Source organism: Meriones unguiculatus, chromosome 6 (assembly GCF_030254825.1).
Source record: "Meriones unguiculatus strain TT.TT164.6M chromosome 6, Bangor_MerUng_6.1, whole genome shotgun sequence".
In the NCBI taxonomy this organism is placed as follows: domain Eukaryota; kingdom Metazoa; phylum Chordata; class Mammalia; order Rodentia; family Muridae; genus Meriones; species Meriones unguiculatus.
The window spans coordinates 22,741,361-22,757,548 of record NC_083354.1 but is presented as its reverse complement, the minus strand read 5'-3'; the positions used below and the strand labels follow the sequence as shown (position 1 = coordinate 22,757,548).

The 16,188-nt window shown below is 47.7% G+C and overlaps 1 protein-coding gene across 1 annotated transcript in view; it reads left to right on the top strand.

The window, feature by feature from the left end:
- Positions 1-15,953, top strand: part of Rbpms2 (RNA binding protein, mRNA processing factor 2) — a 29,811-nt gene extending 13,858 nt beyond the window's left edge. The window contains exons 2-8 of the mRNA XM_021644232.2: positions 7,020-7,097; positions 7,592-7,630; positions 8,500-8,562; positions 8,873-9,023; positions 9,899-10,047; positions 14,598-14,667; positions 14,899-15,953. Coding sequence (XP_021499907.1) covers positions 7,020-7,097; positions 7,592-7,630; positions 8,500-8,562; positions 8,873-9,023; positions 9,899-10,047; positions 14,598-14,660 — 543 coding nt within the window. The 3' untranslated portion in view covers positions 14,661-14,667; positions 14,899-15,953. The remainder of the gene's footprint in view (positions 1-7,019; positions 7,098-7,591; positions 7,631-8,499; positions 8,563-8,872; positions 9,024-9,898; positions 10,048-14,597; positions 14,668-14,898) is intronic.
- Positions 15,954-16,188: the final 235 nt, after the last annotated feature.

Sequence of the window (16,188 nt, the reverse complement as noted above, 5' to 3'; positions counted from 1 at the left end):
AATCACCCCTCCACCAACTGCAAGCCTACGTTTTAGCTGTACCGAGGATGTGACCTTGGATCTAGTTGTGTCTGCTCTTACTTGCCCTGAAGGTGTCTTGTAAAAGTGATGTAGTTGCTCTTTACCTTTCAGGAAAGACAGGAGACCATCCTTGAGTTGTGTTGCTGCTTCTCTAGAAGAGATGTGTGGGAGAGAGTCCCAAGAAAACAAGTGTGGACCCTCCTGCCTTCCCTAGGGATTGTCTGAACCACTGCTTATGCCTTCTTCAAATAACGTGAAGGGGTGTGTGTGTGTCTGTGTGTGTCTGTGTGTTCACTTGTCATCTGCCTGTGGAATAGGTAGGCCATGAGTTCTTTGGTGTAGGCATACTTTTTAAAAAACTTTTATTTACATTTCTTATATCTTTTTCTCCTTCTTCCACTTTAGTCCCTTCCATCACCCTAACACCATATAGGAGAGAAAGGGTTAGTGGGAGAAGAGTCGCAGTTCTCTTAGCTGCTTCCTGTTGGTCAGGGTCGTTGGGTTCCTTGGAGCCAGTCCAATCATCATTTCGGATCTTCAGCTTGTCTCACAACAGCAACCAGGAGCAGCTAGGGGGGAGTAGGAGCATCCTTGTTCTTTCTTGGCCCCACACTGGGCTCTGGCATTTATTCTCTCTTCAGAGTCCTCAGATTTAAACTATCTACAGCTGGCAAAGAGCTCAAGCAAATAGTCTGCTGCTGTGGACCATCTGAATCAGTCCCACATCCCACACCTGGGACCAAAACAAAAACATGTTTATATCCACAACATTTTTCCCCCTTTCTGTTTTTAAAAAAGACTTTTAATATAAACAAAACTTTCTGTTGCTTTCTTAAAAGGAGATAATCAAGGAACCTCACTCTTTTGGATCAACAATTTCTTTTATAACCTGATGATGTTTGACTGCTCGTCTGGGTTGGCTCATACTTTTTGCTGTTGAGCCTCCAGCTAGGTTTCTAATGGCCAGAAATTACCTAGACAGTCTTGCAGAGAACCCAGTACTGCCAGGAATGGCTCATTCACTTCTCTGGCAAGAACCTACCGTATTTCTGAGTTACACACTGGCCGTTTTAAGCTCTGAGGCAGCACTGAGCATTTCGATATCTAAAACTTTTGGTGGCTACCAGGAAAACTAATGTTGCTAATCTCTTAACCTGAGGCTGCTCCTCTGGCAGCTTGTTTGCTCAAGATTAACCTGCTTTCTTGAAACAGGTTAATTTTTGCCTTTAACCTTTTTTGCCTGTACAGCCTTCTGCTCCTCCAGCTCCCCAGCCTGTCCAGAGGCTGTGGGAGCTTGACACCAGAAGTATGTGGAACAGGGCTGGCGGCAGTTGTGGAGAATTCCAGCCCTTAGGTACCAGGTATTCTCCCTTTACCAATGACACTTTTGCTTTCCAAGTATTGATCTTTTTTTTGTGTGACATCAGTCAGCTGTTGGTGCTGGATTCTGGTCTGCCTCTCCTGATGGCCCCGTTACCCTGAGGCTGGCATGAGAAAGTATGATTGGAGGAATATGTCCTATGCTAGCCTGAGATGCAAGACATCGGTTTGGCTGCATGTCCTGAAGTATCCAAACTGTGTCATCAGCAGCTATGTTGTCACACTTATTTTCCTCTTATCTGTTCAATGAGAGAATTGAACTAATGATTTCTTTGGTGCTTTTAACCTGAAGTATTTATTGTTTCCTCTGGGGAAGAGAGAAGCTAAAGATTCCAGTGACTGCCTAAGGTCATCTTACCCACATTGCCAGCTCTAGACTGACCTGGACCTGATCTAGCCTCACTAGAAAACCTTTATAAACAGATAGCTCTTGGTAGCTGACAGGTAATAGTTTGTGGAGGTAAATTATTTTATGCCCTTTGTTGAGCTATGTAGGCATTGAGTAAGGAGAGCTTTTGGTCTTGGAGGTCAATGGTATCTGTGCCGTGGATTGAAACATTCAGAAAGATATGGCAGTTTCCCTAGGCCAAAGCCTAGTTAGTGTCATTTTGCCTTGCCTGGGCCACGTCTGGTCTCTGGGTAAGTTTCTTTAGAGAATCTGAATATGGAGGGGGATCTTGAGTGACAGGGCCTGCCTAGATGCTTTGAAAGGTGGACAAGTGTTGAGGCTTCTCTCTTGTCTCTAATGCTTTGTTGTAGTTGGCATGCCAGAACAACTCAGGGCAAGGCAAGGCTGCCAAGGGCCATGGCAGGAGCATGGCAGGACTTCAGGGGAAGGAATGGGCAGTGAGGAAACCCAGCCTAAAGGATGGATGCTGTCTTGCTAATGAGTGAGAAAGGGACAGGGAGGTGGGGACCTGGAGTTCCTGGGCCTATGTGGGGTCTCATGGTAGAAGCAGGCCATGGTGGTTCCAGACCCCCTCTTTTTTTGTGTGCTGCTAGCTAGCCCATTGAGCACATTCCTCCCTCTACCTTTAGTTTGCTGGTTTCTGATTTTTCTTTTGTCTTCACTTTGGCTTTCCTATCATCTGGAGTAAAAAGCTTAGAAAGGGAGATACAGCAATGGGCTAATAACACAACTAACTGCCCAAGTTGATTGCTCATGGGTTTCACTCAGCTCTGTTTCTTGGTGAATGAAGTTGCTTGCCTTATAGAAGTTAGCAAAGCTGGTTGTGGCAGTGCATACCTAAAATCCCGATCCCTGGGGAACTGACACTGGAGTGTTGCTGTGAGCTTGAAACCTAGCTGGGCTACACAGTCCGTTCAAGATCATCCCTAGATACATATTTAAACCCTGTTTGAAGAAAACCAATGACAAGGGCTGGTGGTGGTGCATGCCTTTAATCCCAGCACTTAGGAGGCAGAGGCAGGCAGATCTCTGTGAGTTGGAGGCCAGCCTGGTCTAGAGTGAGTTCTAGGGCTACACAGAGAAACCTTGTCTTGAAAAAGCAAAAGACAGAAAAGAAAAAACCAAAGACAAGTTATTGATCCTTTCTCATCTTACTGTCCCTCTCTTTACAAGGGTGACAGAAGAATGTAATTGTCTGGGGTCGAGTGTTTATGTCAGACACTTCTGTGACTTGATTAGACTTCTTGTGACTTCTGCAAAGGGCCTGTGGCCTACAGATGGGACCACTCACCTAATACATAACTGCTTTGTTTCTGTCAGGGTAGTCAGGGACATGCTGGGAACCATGCTGTAGCCTTTGAGGAGGTTTGGAACGTAAATAATGGAAACCAGAGTAAACTGGCCGTGTGGCCCAGAGAGAAGGCTGGAAAGGAGGATCTGAGTTGGAGATGAGGAAAGATCCCCGAGCTCATGCCCCACTCCCACACTGAGCAGGAAACATTGTGCTGAGAATTTGCTATTTAAGGGGCCTCTGGGGAGGTCTGGCCAAAGAGCCATTTGAGGGAGGGATTAAAATTAGCCTGGGCTGAGATGGACAGGCTCTGGAGAGGGCTGAGGCAGAAGTTTCTGGCTGCTCTGGGGAGAAAGACAAGGTGACTTCTGGGGTCCCCTGGGCAGGCAGCTTGCACTTGAAGTCCCATCTGCTGGGATACACCCTGAGCTACACTGAGGGTCCTTTCTTGGTGCACCAAAGCAGGTGTCTTCTGTGCCAGGCTGTGTGTCAGAGAAACTCAGATTTTGAGTCAGTGGTTTCTGTGTGACCTTAGGTGAATTCTTTGTGCCTGGCTGTCCTGTAGACCCGGCTGGCCTCAAAGTCTAAGAGAACCTCCCACCTCTGCCTCCTGGGTGCTAGGATTAAAGGTGTGCACCACCACCATCTGGCATGTGTACACTTTAAGCCTTGCCAGCAAAAGGCAGAAAGGCTCCAGAATCTAAGAGCACAAGTTAACCCAGCCAGGAGCCTCAGCTGTTTCCCAAAGGAGCTGCCAAGAACAGGGCAAAGGGGGCACTCTAGGGGTCCAGAGCTCTGAGGCCTGGGAAATGTAAACAGCTGTCTCCCAGGTAAAAAATTGTAATGATATATAAAAAAATGAAGATATTTATTATATGGAGTAGGAGAAAGATACAGAAACAGAGATAGAGATAAAGAGAGATGGGCATAGAGGGGGTGCCCAAGACACAGAAGAAGGAGAGAAACCAGAGCAGACAGCATGCAGTGATGGACTGGTCCTTTCTATCTGGAGTGCAGCTAGAGCATGTCTCGCACACCTGGCAGCACAGGTGATTGCATCAGGTTGCTCGGCAACCTAGGAGTGGGCCAGTCATTGGCTTGTGAACAAACATCACTCCTCTCATGCCCTCTTCTTTTCTCCATAGGTGTGTATATAAACACACCACAAGAATAATTCAAAGTAAATGAATGAATGAACGAATGAAAGATGCATTTTTTTAATGCATCTAAACCAGAAGACTGGGTGGGCAAGATGGCTCAGCTTCTCCCTCTGGGACCCAAATAGTGGAGGGAGAAAACTGACTCCTAGTTGTTCTTTGACCTACATACATATGTACATACACACACATAAAAAAAAAAAGTTTAAAAACTGTAGGCAGTGTGGTGGCTCACACTTATAATCTCTTGAGTTCAAGGCATGGCTGACTTACAAAGTATTGTAGGGTGGACAGGGCTGCACAGAGAAGCCCCGTCTTAAAAAGAAGACAAAACGAGAAAAAAAGCCTGTAGTAAGCTAAAGGAGCTCCTCTTCCCACCATAGCCCCAGGGATGTGCCTGCCTCAACACGAGGTACCCACACCACTTGCATGGCACATGCTGCCTGTGATGTACTTGTAATCCCAGTACCTGGGAGACAAAGGTGAAAGGATTGGAAGTTCAAGTCTAACCTGAGCATTTTAGCAAGATGCTGTCTCAAATGAAAACATTTCTTAAAAGGCTAGAAATTGGCTGGGCATGGTGGCAAATTCCAGTATCAGGGAGGCAGAAGCAGGAGGATCTCTGTGAGTTCAAAGCCAGCTTGGTGTACATAGAGAATTTGTGAGCAGCCAGGGCTCTGTAAAGAGAACCTGTCTGAAAACAAACACACACACAAAACTAAGAATTATAGCTCAATGGTAAAGTGCCTGCCTATTCTGTGCAGGGTTTAAGTACCACAAAAACAAATAAATAAAACAGAAATAGAAGTTAGGTAAGTAAGGTAAACAGTTCTACCGATTCTCAGGAGGCAGGCCATTTACAGAAGCTGGTATTTAGCTCTGATTCCATTACCAAAGGGTAACCATGAGGAGGGCACTCATTACAGCATCAAACCCTCTTTCAGGAACTCGGCAAGATTTCACTTTTTAAGACTCAACATACGGGCCTGGGGAAGCAGTGGGCAAAACTGCATACTTGAGTACCAAAGTTAGGATTCCCAGAATCCACATAAAAAGCCAGGTCAGGGGCTGGGGAAATATCACAGTGGTTAAAAGCACTGTATGTGCTTCCAGAGGACCTGAGTTCAGTTCCTAGCACTCACATGGTGGCTCAGAAACTTCTGTGTCTTTACTTCCAGAGGGAGCAAAACGCCCTATATTTGCTCTCCTGGGATGCCTGGCACCAGGCATGCACGTGGTACATATATGCTATACTCAGAACCCCCCGTACACATACAAAGTTTAAAAACTCCAGGTGGTGCATTGCTTTAATACCAGCATTTGCGAGGCCGGGGTAGGCAAATTGGTGAGTTTAAGGCTAGCTTAATCTACGTATAGAGTTCCAGGACAGCCAGGGCTACCTAGAGAATCCTTCTGCCAGCCTTTAATCCCATTTCAATAATTGCCTTATTTTCAGCTTGTTACCTGTTCCCATATGCAGTAAACTTGTAGTTTGTTTGTTTTGGGACACAGCCACTTGTAGCTGAGGCTGGCCTCAAGCTCACTGTTGCCAAGGGTGACCTTGAACTCCTGATCCTGTTGACTCTACCTCCCAGGTTTTGGGATTACATATGAGTGCCAGCATAGCCAGCTCAGTAAACTTGGTTTGGTTTTTCATTTTTTTGAGAGAAGATTTCCCTGTGTAGTCCTAACTGTCCTTGAACTCAGAAGTCTTCCTGCCTCTGCTTTCCAGTGGTGGGACTAAAGGTGTGTGCCTCCACACCCAGCTAAGTTTAGTAAATTTTTAATAGCATTTGCTAAGAGCTGCCTAGGTTTAGAGACAAGATTACAACTCATTCCAGCTACTCTGGAGTCTAGTGTAGAAAACAAAAGCAACAAGGAAGTAGCAGCCCTCCTCAGCCCACCCCCACCCCCACCCGCTCTCCAGAGCACAAGAAAAAAGTCCTTGTGTGTCTTTGACTCTCCAAACCAGAGTTTTTCCACCAAGGACTTAGGAGTATCTTCATAAAAGTTTGTTTATTTTAAGATTTATTTGTGCGTGTGTATGTCATGTCGCATGTGTGAATCTGTGTCCATGAGTGGTGACCAGAAGAGGGCATTAGAGTCCTCTTCTATCATGTTCTGCTTATTTCCTGAATCTAAGCTAGAAGCTATCCAGTTCCAGTATCCTCCTGTCTCCATACTTCTCAGAGCTGTAGTTGCAGGTGCTCTTGGGCTGTCCAGCTCAATGTGTGGGTACTCAAATCCAAACTCTGGTTTTTATGTCTGTGTAGATTCATTTATTATGTATACAGTGTTCTGTCTGCGAGGATGCCTGCGTGCCGGAAGAGGGCACCAGATCTCATTATAGATAGTTATGAGCCACCATGTAGTTGCTGGGAATTGAACTCAGGACCTTTGGAAAAAGAGCTAGTGCTCTTAACCTCTGAGACATCTCTCTAGCCCTAAACCATAACATTTTTACGTGCTCATTTATGGAGTGAGGTACTCTCCCTCTCAGGTGGGGCGGGATGGGATGGTGGTCTTTCTTCGGTCTGGGAAGGGTGGTGCATTTGGTACATTTACAAACAGGGGCTCTTCCACCTTGCCTCTGTTGTCTGTAGATATGCTCAGAGGGGTTGTGCGAAGCTTAAAGCTTTCACACATTCAAAGCTATGAAACTGCATTTGTAAAGGAGGCGTAGGATATATTCAGTTTCTCTGCCTCATGAATGAACAACCATGTCCTTCTTGTCCATCCTGACCCTGACCACTGTCTCCAGGTCCGGACACTGTTTGTCAGCGGCCTCCCTGTGGATATTAAACCTAGAGAACTCTACCTGCTCTTCCGGCCGTTCAAGGTGAGTCAGGATCCAGGAGCCCCCAGAGCCCAGAAACAGGGCTAAGCAGCAAGAATGAATCTCTGCTGTATCAGGAACTGAGGTCACAGATCTGGCTCCATCTTTGACGGTTCTGCTGAATCTCGTCTTCTGCTAGTTCTTGGCCCTGCCGAACCTCTACTTACCCATCTGTAAAGTGGAGACGGTGAGGAATTCTTGAGACTCAGTGTAGCCTTTTATTTTTTATTTTTGAAGCTGAGGAAACCGGATAAGGCGCTTGTTCTTAAATGACAAGTTAGTAGAGATTCAGGAGATGCCCTGGGTTCTGCTCTACCTTGTGACTCCGAACACAAAGGCAGCAGGAACTCGTCCTCATCAATGTGGGGGTTGCTGTAGGAAGACTGTGAGAATGCCTCTGGGGATCAGTCAGGGAAGCCAAGGTTGATGGGGGAGACAGTGCTGGGTTAGCTCAGTAACAGCTTCTGACCCCTTGAAATGGCCACCTCTCTCCACAGGGCTATGAAGGGTCCCTGATCAAGCTCACCTCAAGACAGGTAATTTCTCTTCTAGGCTTTTCCTCCTAAGCCCTGGCTAATATGCTGGCATGAATTGAAACTTTTTTTCTACTATTTGAAGACAGAGAACCCCTTCTCGCCGTCTTGATTCTGTCTTAGCAGGACAGCCTCCACAGCTCTCTCCTCTTCTAGGCAGCTAGGCCTTGTCAGCCTCTGTCCTATCTGTCTGGCTCTGGCATTCTGGAACCACAGATGGCCTGGACCCAATGGCTAAAGACCCTGCTGCCTTTGTGTTCTGAATCATTGGCTAAAGACAGTAGAGATAGATAATAGCTGGGCTCTGACCTCATGCAGGATACCAGAGCCCAGAGTCTTCGGAGGCCACTGGGAGTCTGAAGTTTTTAATCTTATCCGCATGCATTTACAAAGGCTTCTGGGGTTGTGGTTACAGCTTGGTAATGGAGCATTTGCCTAACATGTGACAGACCTGGTTTAGTCCTTGGTGCTGCTTTAAATTTAAATAAATAGTAGATGTAAGCGCCCTACAGAAAAGGTGATATTTAATGTGGCCCATGGGACCATGCTGTGTTGGTATCATTCCATACATAGTGTCGTACTCAGAAGGAGGACTTGACTTAGATGCTTGTGAGTCTTCCAGACATTCTTTAGGGAGGTTGTAGGCAAGAGCTTTATTTCTTCTGTATTCTCTAACCAGCAGGTCAAATACTGTTTCTAATTAGGTCACTTAAGTTTTTTGTTTGTTTGTTTTTTTAATGTTTATGGTATTGGAGGTTGTATCTGGGGGTGTCAGCAGAAGGCCTTGGACATACTAAGCAAGTGCTAGACCTGGGGAGCAGAGAGGTAACGCAGGGAGAGATGGAAAGCTGTTCTCTCTTTCTTCCTACTAGCCTGTTGGTTTTGTGATATTTGACAGCCGAGCAGGAGCAGAAGCAGCCAAAAATGCGTTAAATGTGAGTAACAAAGTACATGCCTTTCTCTGACCTGCAGACCTCTGAAGCAGTGATTGTCCCTGTTCTGTCCACTGCAAATCTTCCCCTTACTTCCCCCAAGAAACATGTGGATTTTTATTTTCCTCCCATCCCAAGGCAGAATCTTTGGCTGCCTGGTTTGTGATGCATGTCCTTACTTACAAGCTCAGCATCATTCCTTTGCTACAGCCTGTGTGCAGTCTTGCAGGCAAGCTTGTTTCTGGGGCTCCTTGTATTGGATGGCAGTTAACAGTATGGATCCTTGTATGAGTCTCTCTCTCTTCCCATTTAGGGTATTCGCTTTGATCCAGAGAATCCACAGACCCTGAGGCTAGAGTTTGCCAAAGCCAACACCAAGATGGCCAAGAGCAAGCTAATAGCAACACCAAATCCCACCAGTGTTCATCCTGCCCTAGGAGCACATTTGATTGCACGGGACCCTTGTGAGTGGGGCTCTGAGCTTCCTTTGTCTGCCCTTTGAGTTGGCCCAGGCCAGCAGGCTCTTGTTAAACTGTATATATTCAGATCCTGAGGAAATCAGCCATGTCTTCTTTTCTGGGACTGCCTTTTTTTTTTTTTTTTTTTTTTTTTTTTTAATCGATTCACTTACATTTGGATCATAGGCCCCTCTCTTGTCTCCTCCTAGTCCTACCCTCTTTCCCTCTTCCTCCTATCCCCTTCTCCTATTTCTCAAAAAGAGGAAGCCCGTCTCCACTACCAACTGACCCCAGCCTATCAAGTCTCATCAGGACTGCCTACATCCTCTTCCTCTGTAGCCTGGCAAGGTGGACTCGCCAGGGAGAAGTGTTTGGGGAGCAGGCAGCAGAGTCCGTGTCAGGAACAGCCCCTGCTCCCCATAGTAGGAGACCCATTTGGAGACTGAGCTGCCTATGGGCTACATGTGAGCAGGGGCCCTGGGTCCTCTCCTTGCATGATCCTTGGTTGGTGCATCAGTCTCCACAGGCCTCCACTGGGCTACTAGCTTCTTTTACCCACAGCCACTGCCAGCCTACTTCCTGCTCTCAGCCTTTTTTAGACTCAAGGCTGGGCTCCTGGGCTGTCAGGGCTGTATACTTTCCTTGAAGCCCATCTGTGATTTTTTTTTTTTCTTGTTATATAGGCTACCTGTGGCCTGCTTGAGAGCTCCTAGAAATAGGGTGTTCACCATGCCAAGCAAGTTCACAGGGCTCGTTTTCTGGTCTTGAAGGGGAACTGTGGTTCAGTTATAGTGCTGGGTCCTCTTTTTCTGTTTGGGAGGAGATGATGGGAGGGAAGACCAGTGTTCTGACTATAGAGGCTGTTGTGTCTCCTGTTTTAGATGACCTGATGGGGGCTGCTCTGATCCCTGCATCCCCAGAGGCCTGGGCCCCTTACCCTCTCTACACCACAGAGCTGACCCCAGCCATTTCACATACTACGTTCACCTACCCAGCTGCCACTGCTGCTGCTGCCGCCCTACATGCTCAGGTAAGCCATTTTGGGTGCAGTAGAAGGCTCAAGACAGGCAAGCTGGGTCTGCCTACCTTGGCATAGGCTGCTCTCATCCCGGGGCCTGCAGGGAACTGTTATCCTCTGCCAGGTTTGGTAGCTCATGTCTGTAATCAACTTTTAAAGGTTTCTGTGCCTCAGTTACTACCCTGGAAAATGAGAATAATATACTGTGCCTTTGGATTGTTCAGAGTTTGATAGTAACACAGTGAAGACCAAAACTTTGCCTGGATCGTTTAGGACTCCTAATGTTTAATTACATTGATGGGTATCTCTTGTGTGCAGATATCAATTAATGGTAAGACGACTTTTGGGACTCAGTTCTGTCCTGTGTGGATTGTAGGAATCAGACTTAGTTCATCTGCTTGACAAGTGCCCTTACCACAGAGCCATCTTGTCAACCCTATCTTTTGGTAGATTTTGTTGGTAGAATTATTTATTTAGGTTTTTCAGCAGGTGGTAGGGTGAGACAACTCACGTAGCCCAGGCTAGCCTTGAACTTCTGATACTCCTGCCTCTGCCTCCCAAGTGCTAGGATTACAAGCGTAGAACTCCATGCCTGACTTGGTTTGGTTTTTTGAGACGGTCTTGCTTTGTAGGCCAGGCTATCTTTGAACTATTGGTAATCCTTCTACCTCAGCCTCCCAAGTGATGGGATTACAGGTTTGGGGACTGGTCTGGGGAAAAAGTCAGGGGCAGTCTTGAGCCCACCCCAGCCTCTGACCAGATAAGTCACCAAAAACTGAGTCTTGAAGGTAGCCATCCAGCATGGTGAGTCCTGACCTGGGCCAAAGGGAATATGGGGAAAGGACAGGAAAAGCTTGGGAGGGAGAATTCACAGGAAGCAGGACTAGGCACTTTGCCTGCTATATGAGTACACATCTGTTTTGAGAGGCTTCACAACACAGAGATTGTCCTAGTCCCCGGTGGAAAATTCAGGTCAGGTGCCACCATCGGCAGGTTTACCCCACCAGGGAGGTCTGTCAGGCAGGGTTGGATTGTACTGGGCCAAAGTGTGGTTAAATGTCGTGCTTTCTCCGGCTGAGCGCCCTAGGCAGCTGGAAAATTCATCCGACATAGCTGACATCTTCCAGAGGGAAGGGTGGAGTAGGAGACGGGCAAGCCTGTTCTCTGTGTGCCCAGGGAAGGTCTGGACACTCCATGCTAGGCTGGTAGCTTTAAATGCAGGATCAGGGCGAGGCATCTGCCGTTATCCCAGCTCTGCCACCAATTAGCTACATGATCTTCACCTTTGGGCCCATATGTGCTCATTAGTAAAATGAGAAGGCTGGGCTGGGTCAGGTAGGTGGAAGCCAGTGACAGTGAACCCAAGAGAGGCTCCTCTGCTCTGCTGGCTGGGAGTGGGGCCCTGGTTCTGGTCCCTGAACTCAGTAATCTCCGTCTCCTGTCCTGTAGTCCCCTTCCCAACTTCCCATGCTTTACTGTCTTCCAACTGTAGTCCAGATCCTGGCTCCATTACTCAACCTGTGTGACCTTTGACAAGTTGCTTAACTTTAAATCTCTCCATTTCCTTATTAAATGATGAAAATAGTACTTACCTGAAGATGTGCTTCCTCCATTTGGTTTTTTTTGGGGGGGGGGTGTTTGGGGTTATTTATTTATTTATTTTTGTTTTGTGTTGTGGCAAGGTATCATGTATTTCAGGCTGATTTCTAATTGCACTGTAGCTTCTCAGACCCCTGTCTCCACCTTCAGGGTGCTGAAATTATAGGCTGGCATCACTCTGGTTTTACATGGTGCTCCGGATGAAACCCAAAGCTTCATGCATGCTAAGCAAGTCCTGTCAAATGAGCTACATCTCAAGGGTCACCTCCACACACACACATCTTTGTGTGTGTGTGTGTGTGTGTGTGTGTGTGTGTTGTTTTTTGGAGACAGGGTTTCTCTGTGTAGCCCTGGCTGTCCTGGACTCATTCTGTAGACCAGGCTGACCTTGAACTCTGAGATCACCTGCCTCTGCTTCCTGAATGCTGGGATTTGTACTTTGTGATTTTTGAGACACGAAGCCTAGATGGCGTTGATCTCCTGACCTGCTTCTGTCTTGGAGTGCCAGGGTAACTTCTGTTCTACCAACACCGATCCTTTGATGGAGCTGTCAGTATAAATAAAATACTTTGGAAGTGCCAGCACACCTGTTGAGGCAGGAGGATTGTTATTATTATTGTGTTGCTGGACGCCTGAGGTCTGTATCTGCTGAAAACACTGTCTTCTAGCCTTGCTAGGATTGGGAAGGAGGCCACTCTAAAGTACATGGTATGTTGGGGAGGCAGAGGCAGGCGGATCTCTGTGAGCTTGAGGCCATCCTTGTCTACCAAGTGAGTCCAGGACAGCCAGGATACACAGAGAACCCTGTCTTGAAACAAACAAAAAAAAAAACAAAAAAAATTTTTTTTAATTTACTGTTATTATTATCTATGATATTTGTGTGTAGGCATGAGTGCCATGGTGTATGTATGAAGGTCCCAGAGCAGGAAGAGGAGATAGAGAGAGGGACTAGGTTGCTTTTAGAGGAACCACAGGCCGCAGGCATATGGCAGACATTTGTGAGGTATTCCTCAGCTTCCTCACTGAGTCATCCCGTTCATTCACGTGCACTCCTTTTCCATTAGTAGCCTGGCTGTCGTGGGCCCAGAAGTGCTCCCACTCCTTACCCCAAGACATTCAACTCTGGGGCTGAGGAGCTGCTTAGTTGTGCGCCTGAGGAGCAAGTATGGGGAAGGCTTTCAAGCAGCCATCTGAGGCCTCAGCTCCCCTTTCCCAGTTCCCCTTTGTCTGATCCCGTGGGCTCCAGGCCATCCAAGCACTGATTGTCTTGGGGCTTCTCCAGCTGGGTGAAGGGTGGTAGGCAGGGCCCATGAGGAGATTCTGAGCTGGCTGGAGCCCTGAGCTTGCGTGGTGGCAGCTTCTTTTCTAGTGTCTAGCCTGGCATCCAGCTAAGGGCTTCCCCAGTCCATCAGAGGGCTAGGGGAGCTTTCTCCTGTACTGCTGTCAGCCAGGAGAAGGAAGAGCCTATCCTGCTATGTGCTAGGTTTGCACGTATGAGGGTATTCAGCCCTTAACCTCTCATTACCATCCATCTTGGGAAGATGTGATGGCCCAAATGGTGTACCCTACAGGCAGCACCTAGAGTTGGGAGGGGCACAGGAGCAAGTTCCTATGGCAGTTCCCTCAGCCTAGATGGCCTGGCATTGGTCATACCCTTTCTGCTTACCTAAGAGGCAGGAATCACATGCAACCAAGTGGGCCAACTGGGTCTGCCTGCTACAGCTTCATGTGTGTGGTCTGAATGCCCAGCTTCTAACTCACTCTCTACAGTGCTCTTAAGTACTTCCTGCTCTTCCCAAGGGAACTCCAGGCTCTCCTTCTGGTGGGCTGGATGCTCAGATCCCACCTTCCCCCAGGTAGGTTTCGATCAGGCTGGAGCTGACATGCTCCTCCTTTGACATGTGTAGCTGGGCCAGGTGCCTTCCCTTGAAGCCTTTGGCAGTCTCTCAGTTGTCCTTGCCAGATGTCTAGCTGACAGACCAGTCTCTGGGAATCCAGCTTTGGGGCCTTCTGTGACTTCCATAGTTTGGACAGCTTCTATCCCTGGATGGTCTGAAAATTTCACCTGCTTGAGGACTTTCTGGTCTCTGAATTAATGAGCCCTGTAACGAGAGTGTGGGAAAGATGGAAAGGTCAAAGATGGCTGCATTGAAGAATTGCGAGAACCTGTGCGTGGAGACCCACTCCTTGGAGATCACACGGGTTTTGGTTTTCACTTTTTACCTCCTGTCTTGCTCACTCTTTACAGCCATATTTGTTCTGTAGCTAGATTAAGAAACATCCAGAGAAACAGCACAGAATGTGTCAAGCTCATTTTCATGTTAAGAATTTTCAGTCCAAGCATCATTGTTGTCAGAACGCTTCCATAGCATGCATGAAGCCCTGGGTTCAGTCCTCAGCACTGCATAAAACAGGCAGATGCTCACTTCTGTAATCCCAGCACTCAAGAAGTGGAGGCAAGAGGATCAGAAATTCATTCATTCTTAGATGGTGAGTCAAGGCCACCCCGGGATTCATGAGATCCTATCTCAAAATAAACAAACAACCACAAGATGGCTCAGCAGATTAAAGATACTTCTCTGATAACTGAGTTTAATTCCTGGAGCTCATGTAGAAGGAGAGGACCAACTTCCATAAGTTGTACTACAACCTCATGTATGCTAAAGCACACGTGAACATACATACATGCGTGCACACACACATACAAGTGTATTTTTTAAAGTAGGGTCCAGATGTTGACATCCCCCTCATGGAACCCTAACCTGCAGAGGAGGTGGGCCAGGTGGTCTCTTCCTGTTTTCAGGAGAAAGAAGCTGATGCTTAGAGACGACCAGCTGGCCCAGCCTCTACCAAGAGACAGCCTGGACAGACACAGGACTCTGGCCAGATTCACCTGGCTGCTGCTGAGGACTGAGGTGAGGAGCTAGCTGGTAAGTGTATCCTGACAGTGGCTTTTCTTGCAGGTCCGCTGGTACCCCTCCTCTGATAACACTCAGCAAGGATGGAAGTATCGCCAGTTCTGTTAGCTCCTCAGTAAGTGTTGGCTCTACGGGTCCTTGTTCTTGGTGCTGGCCGCTCACGTGGCCGTGGAGCCCCTCCCTGGTCCTGAGATCTTGCTAGGGATGTTGGCTCTAGAGCCTGTTCACAGGGGCACCCGGCTGCTTCATCCCTTCTGTCCTGCTGTTACCCTGCATCCCTTTTGCAGCCGCCATCGCCAGTTCCCATTCCACTCCACTCATGGCCACGTCTCTCCCCTCCGTTCAGGTCTTGTCACCCTGGAGGAGGTCCTGGGCTGTGTGGGCCAAAACAGGGCTCTGCTCTCACTGCCACCTGAGGCCTGTGTGGAACTGCTGCTTCCTTCTAGAAACTGTGAATCTGAAGCCTGACTCAGTGGATGGCTCTTGTTTCCTTCAAGGCCTCCCAGGAGGATCGGGAGGCCTTCTTACTGGGATAGCTAAGCCCAGCTTGCAGGCCTCATTGGGACCCAGCACAGCCTGACCTGCTCAAAGTTGTTTCTGTAGTTCCCCATCAAGGAAAAGGGACATTTAATTTTGCATGTTTATGAATTGTGACACTTAAACTTGTGCATATGTGTGCACAGTTTGTTCCCACACTGTTGGCATAGCAACAGGTCTTGGCACTGGAGGCTTGTCAACCCTAGTCCCTCTCTCAACTCCTCACTCCTGCACCACCCTGCTTCAGGGGGGCCATGTGGCCCAGGTCCTCACACACACACACTCACACTCACACACTTGCAGACTTCGTCCTCATCCGGCAGCAGATCCACAGCCTCCGACTTTCACTGTAAGTCAGAGTCCTGCATTGTCCCCTTCTCCAGGCGACTGATGAGTCTAAGAAGACTTCCTTGTGTTTCCGCCCCCATGCACCGCACCCCGCCACTGCTCCTCATTCTTCCTGAACCTCGAAACCAACCAAAACGTGAAAAGTATTTTTGTACCCTAAGTAACAAAATATTTATGGATCATAAAGGGTTTTTCATGTGTTTACCATTAATTATTGAAGAGACCTTGTTCAGCCTGTCAGATGAGTTTAATGTTTAGTTTGAAGCATGAAGAAAAGGGTTTCCGTTCTTTAGCAGGCGGCCTTTATGTCAGGCATTGGCCCAAGAAGAATGAGATGAAGGATGAATTGTGCAATTCTGTTTAATTTTTACGAGCATGTCCATGCTTTACCTTTAACCTCGGCTCGGATGTCTGGCCACTTTAGATGTGGTCTGGAGGTGGCTGTTATAATTGCTGACCCTGTAAGAATGTGAAACTGGATCATAAATGAAATGCAGAATAAAAACCTGAAGTGACTGTGCTCTGATTTTTTTGCTTCTACGTTCCATGGGATGCAGCCCGCTAGGCTGAGGATGACCAGAGAGAAGCCAGAAACAGTCCTGGCCTGGTGGCCGTCTGGGTAGGGATACCTCAGAGCTGCCTTCTGTACTTAGGTGAGGAGCCACTCCCAGAGTGAGGAGTGACCTGCACTAAGATCATACAGGTACCCACCCTCTGTCTTCCCATCCTGCACGACGAATTTCCTCCTTGG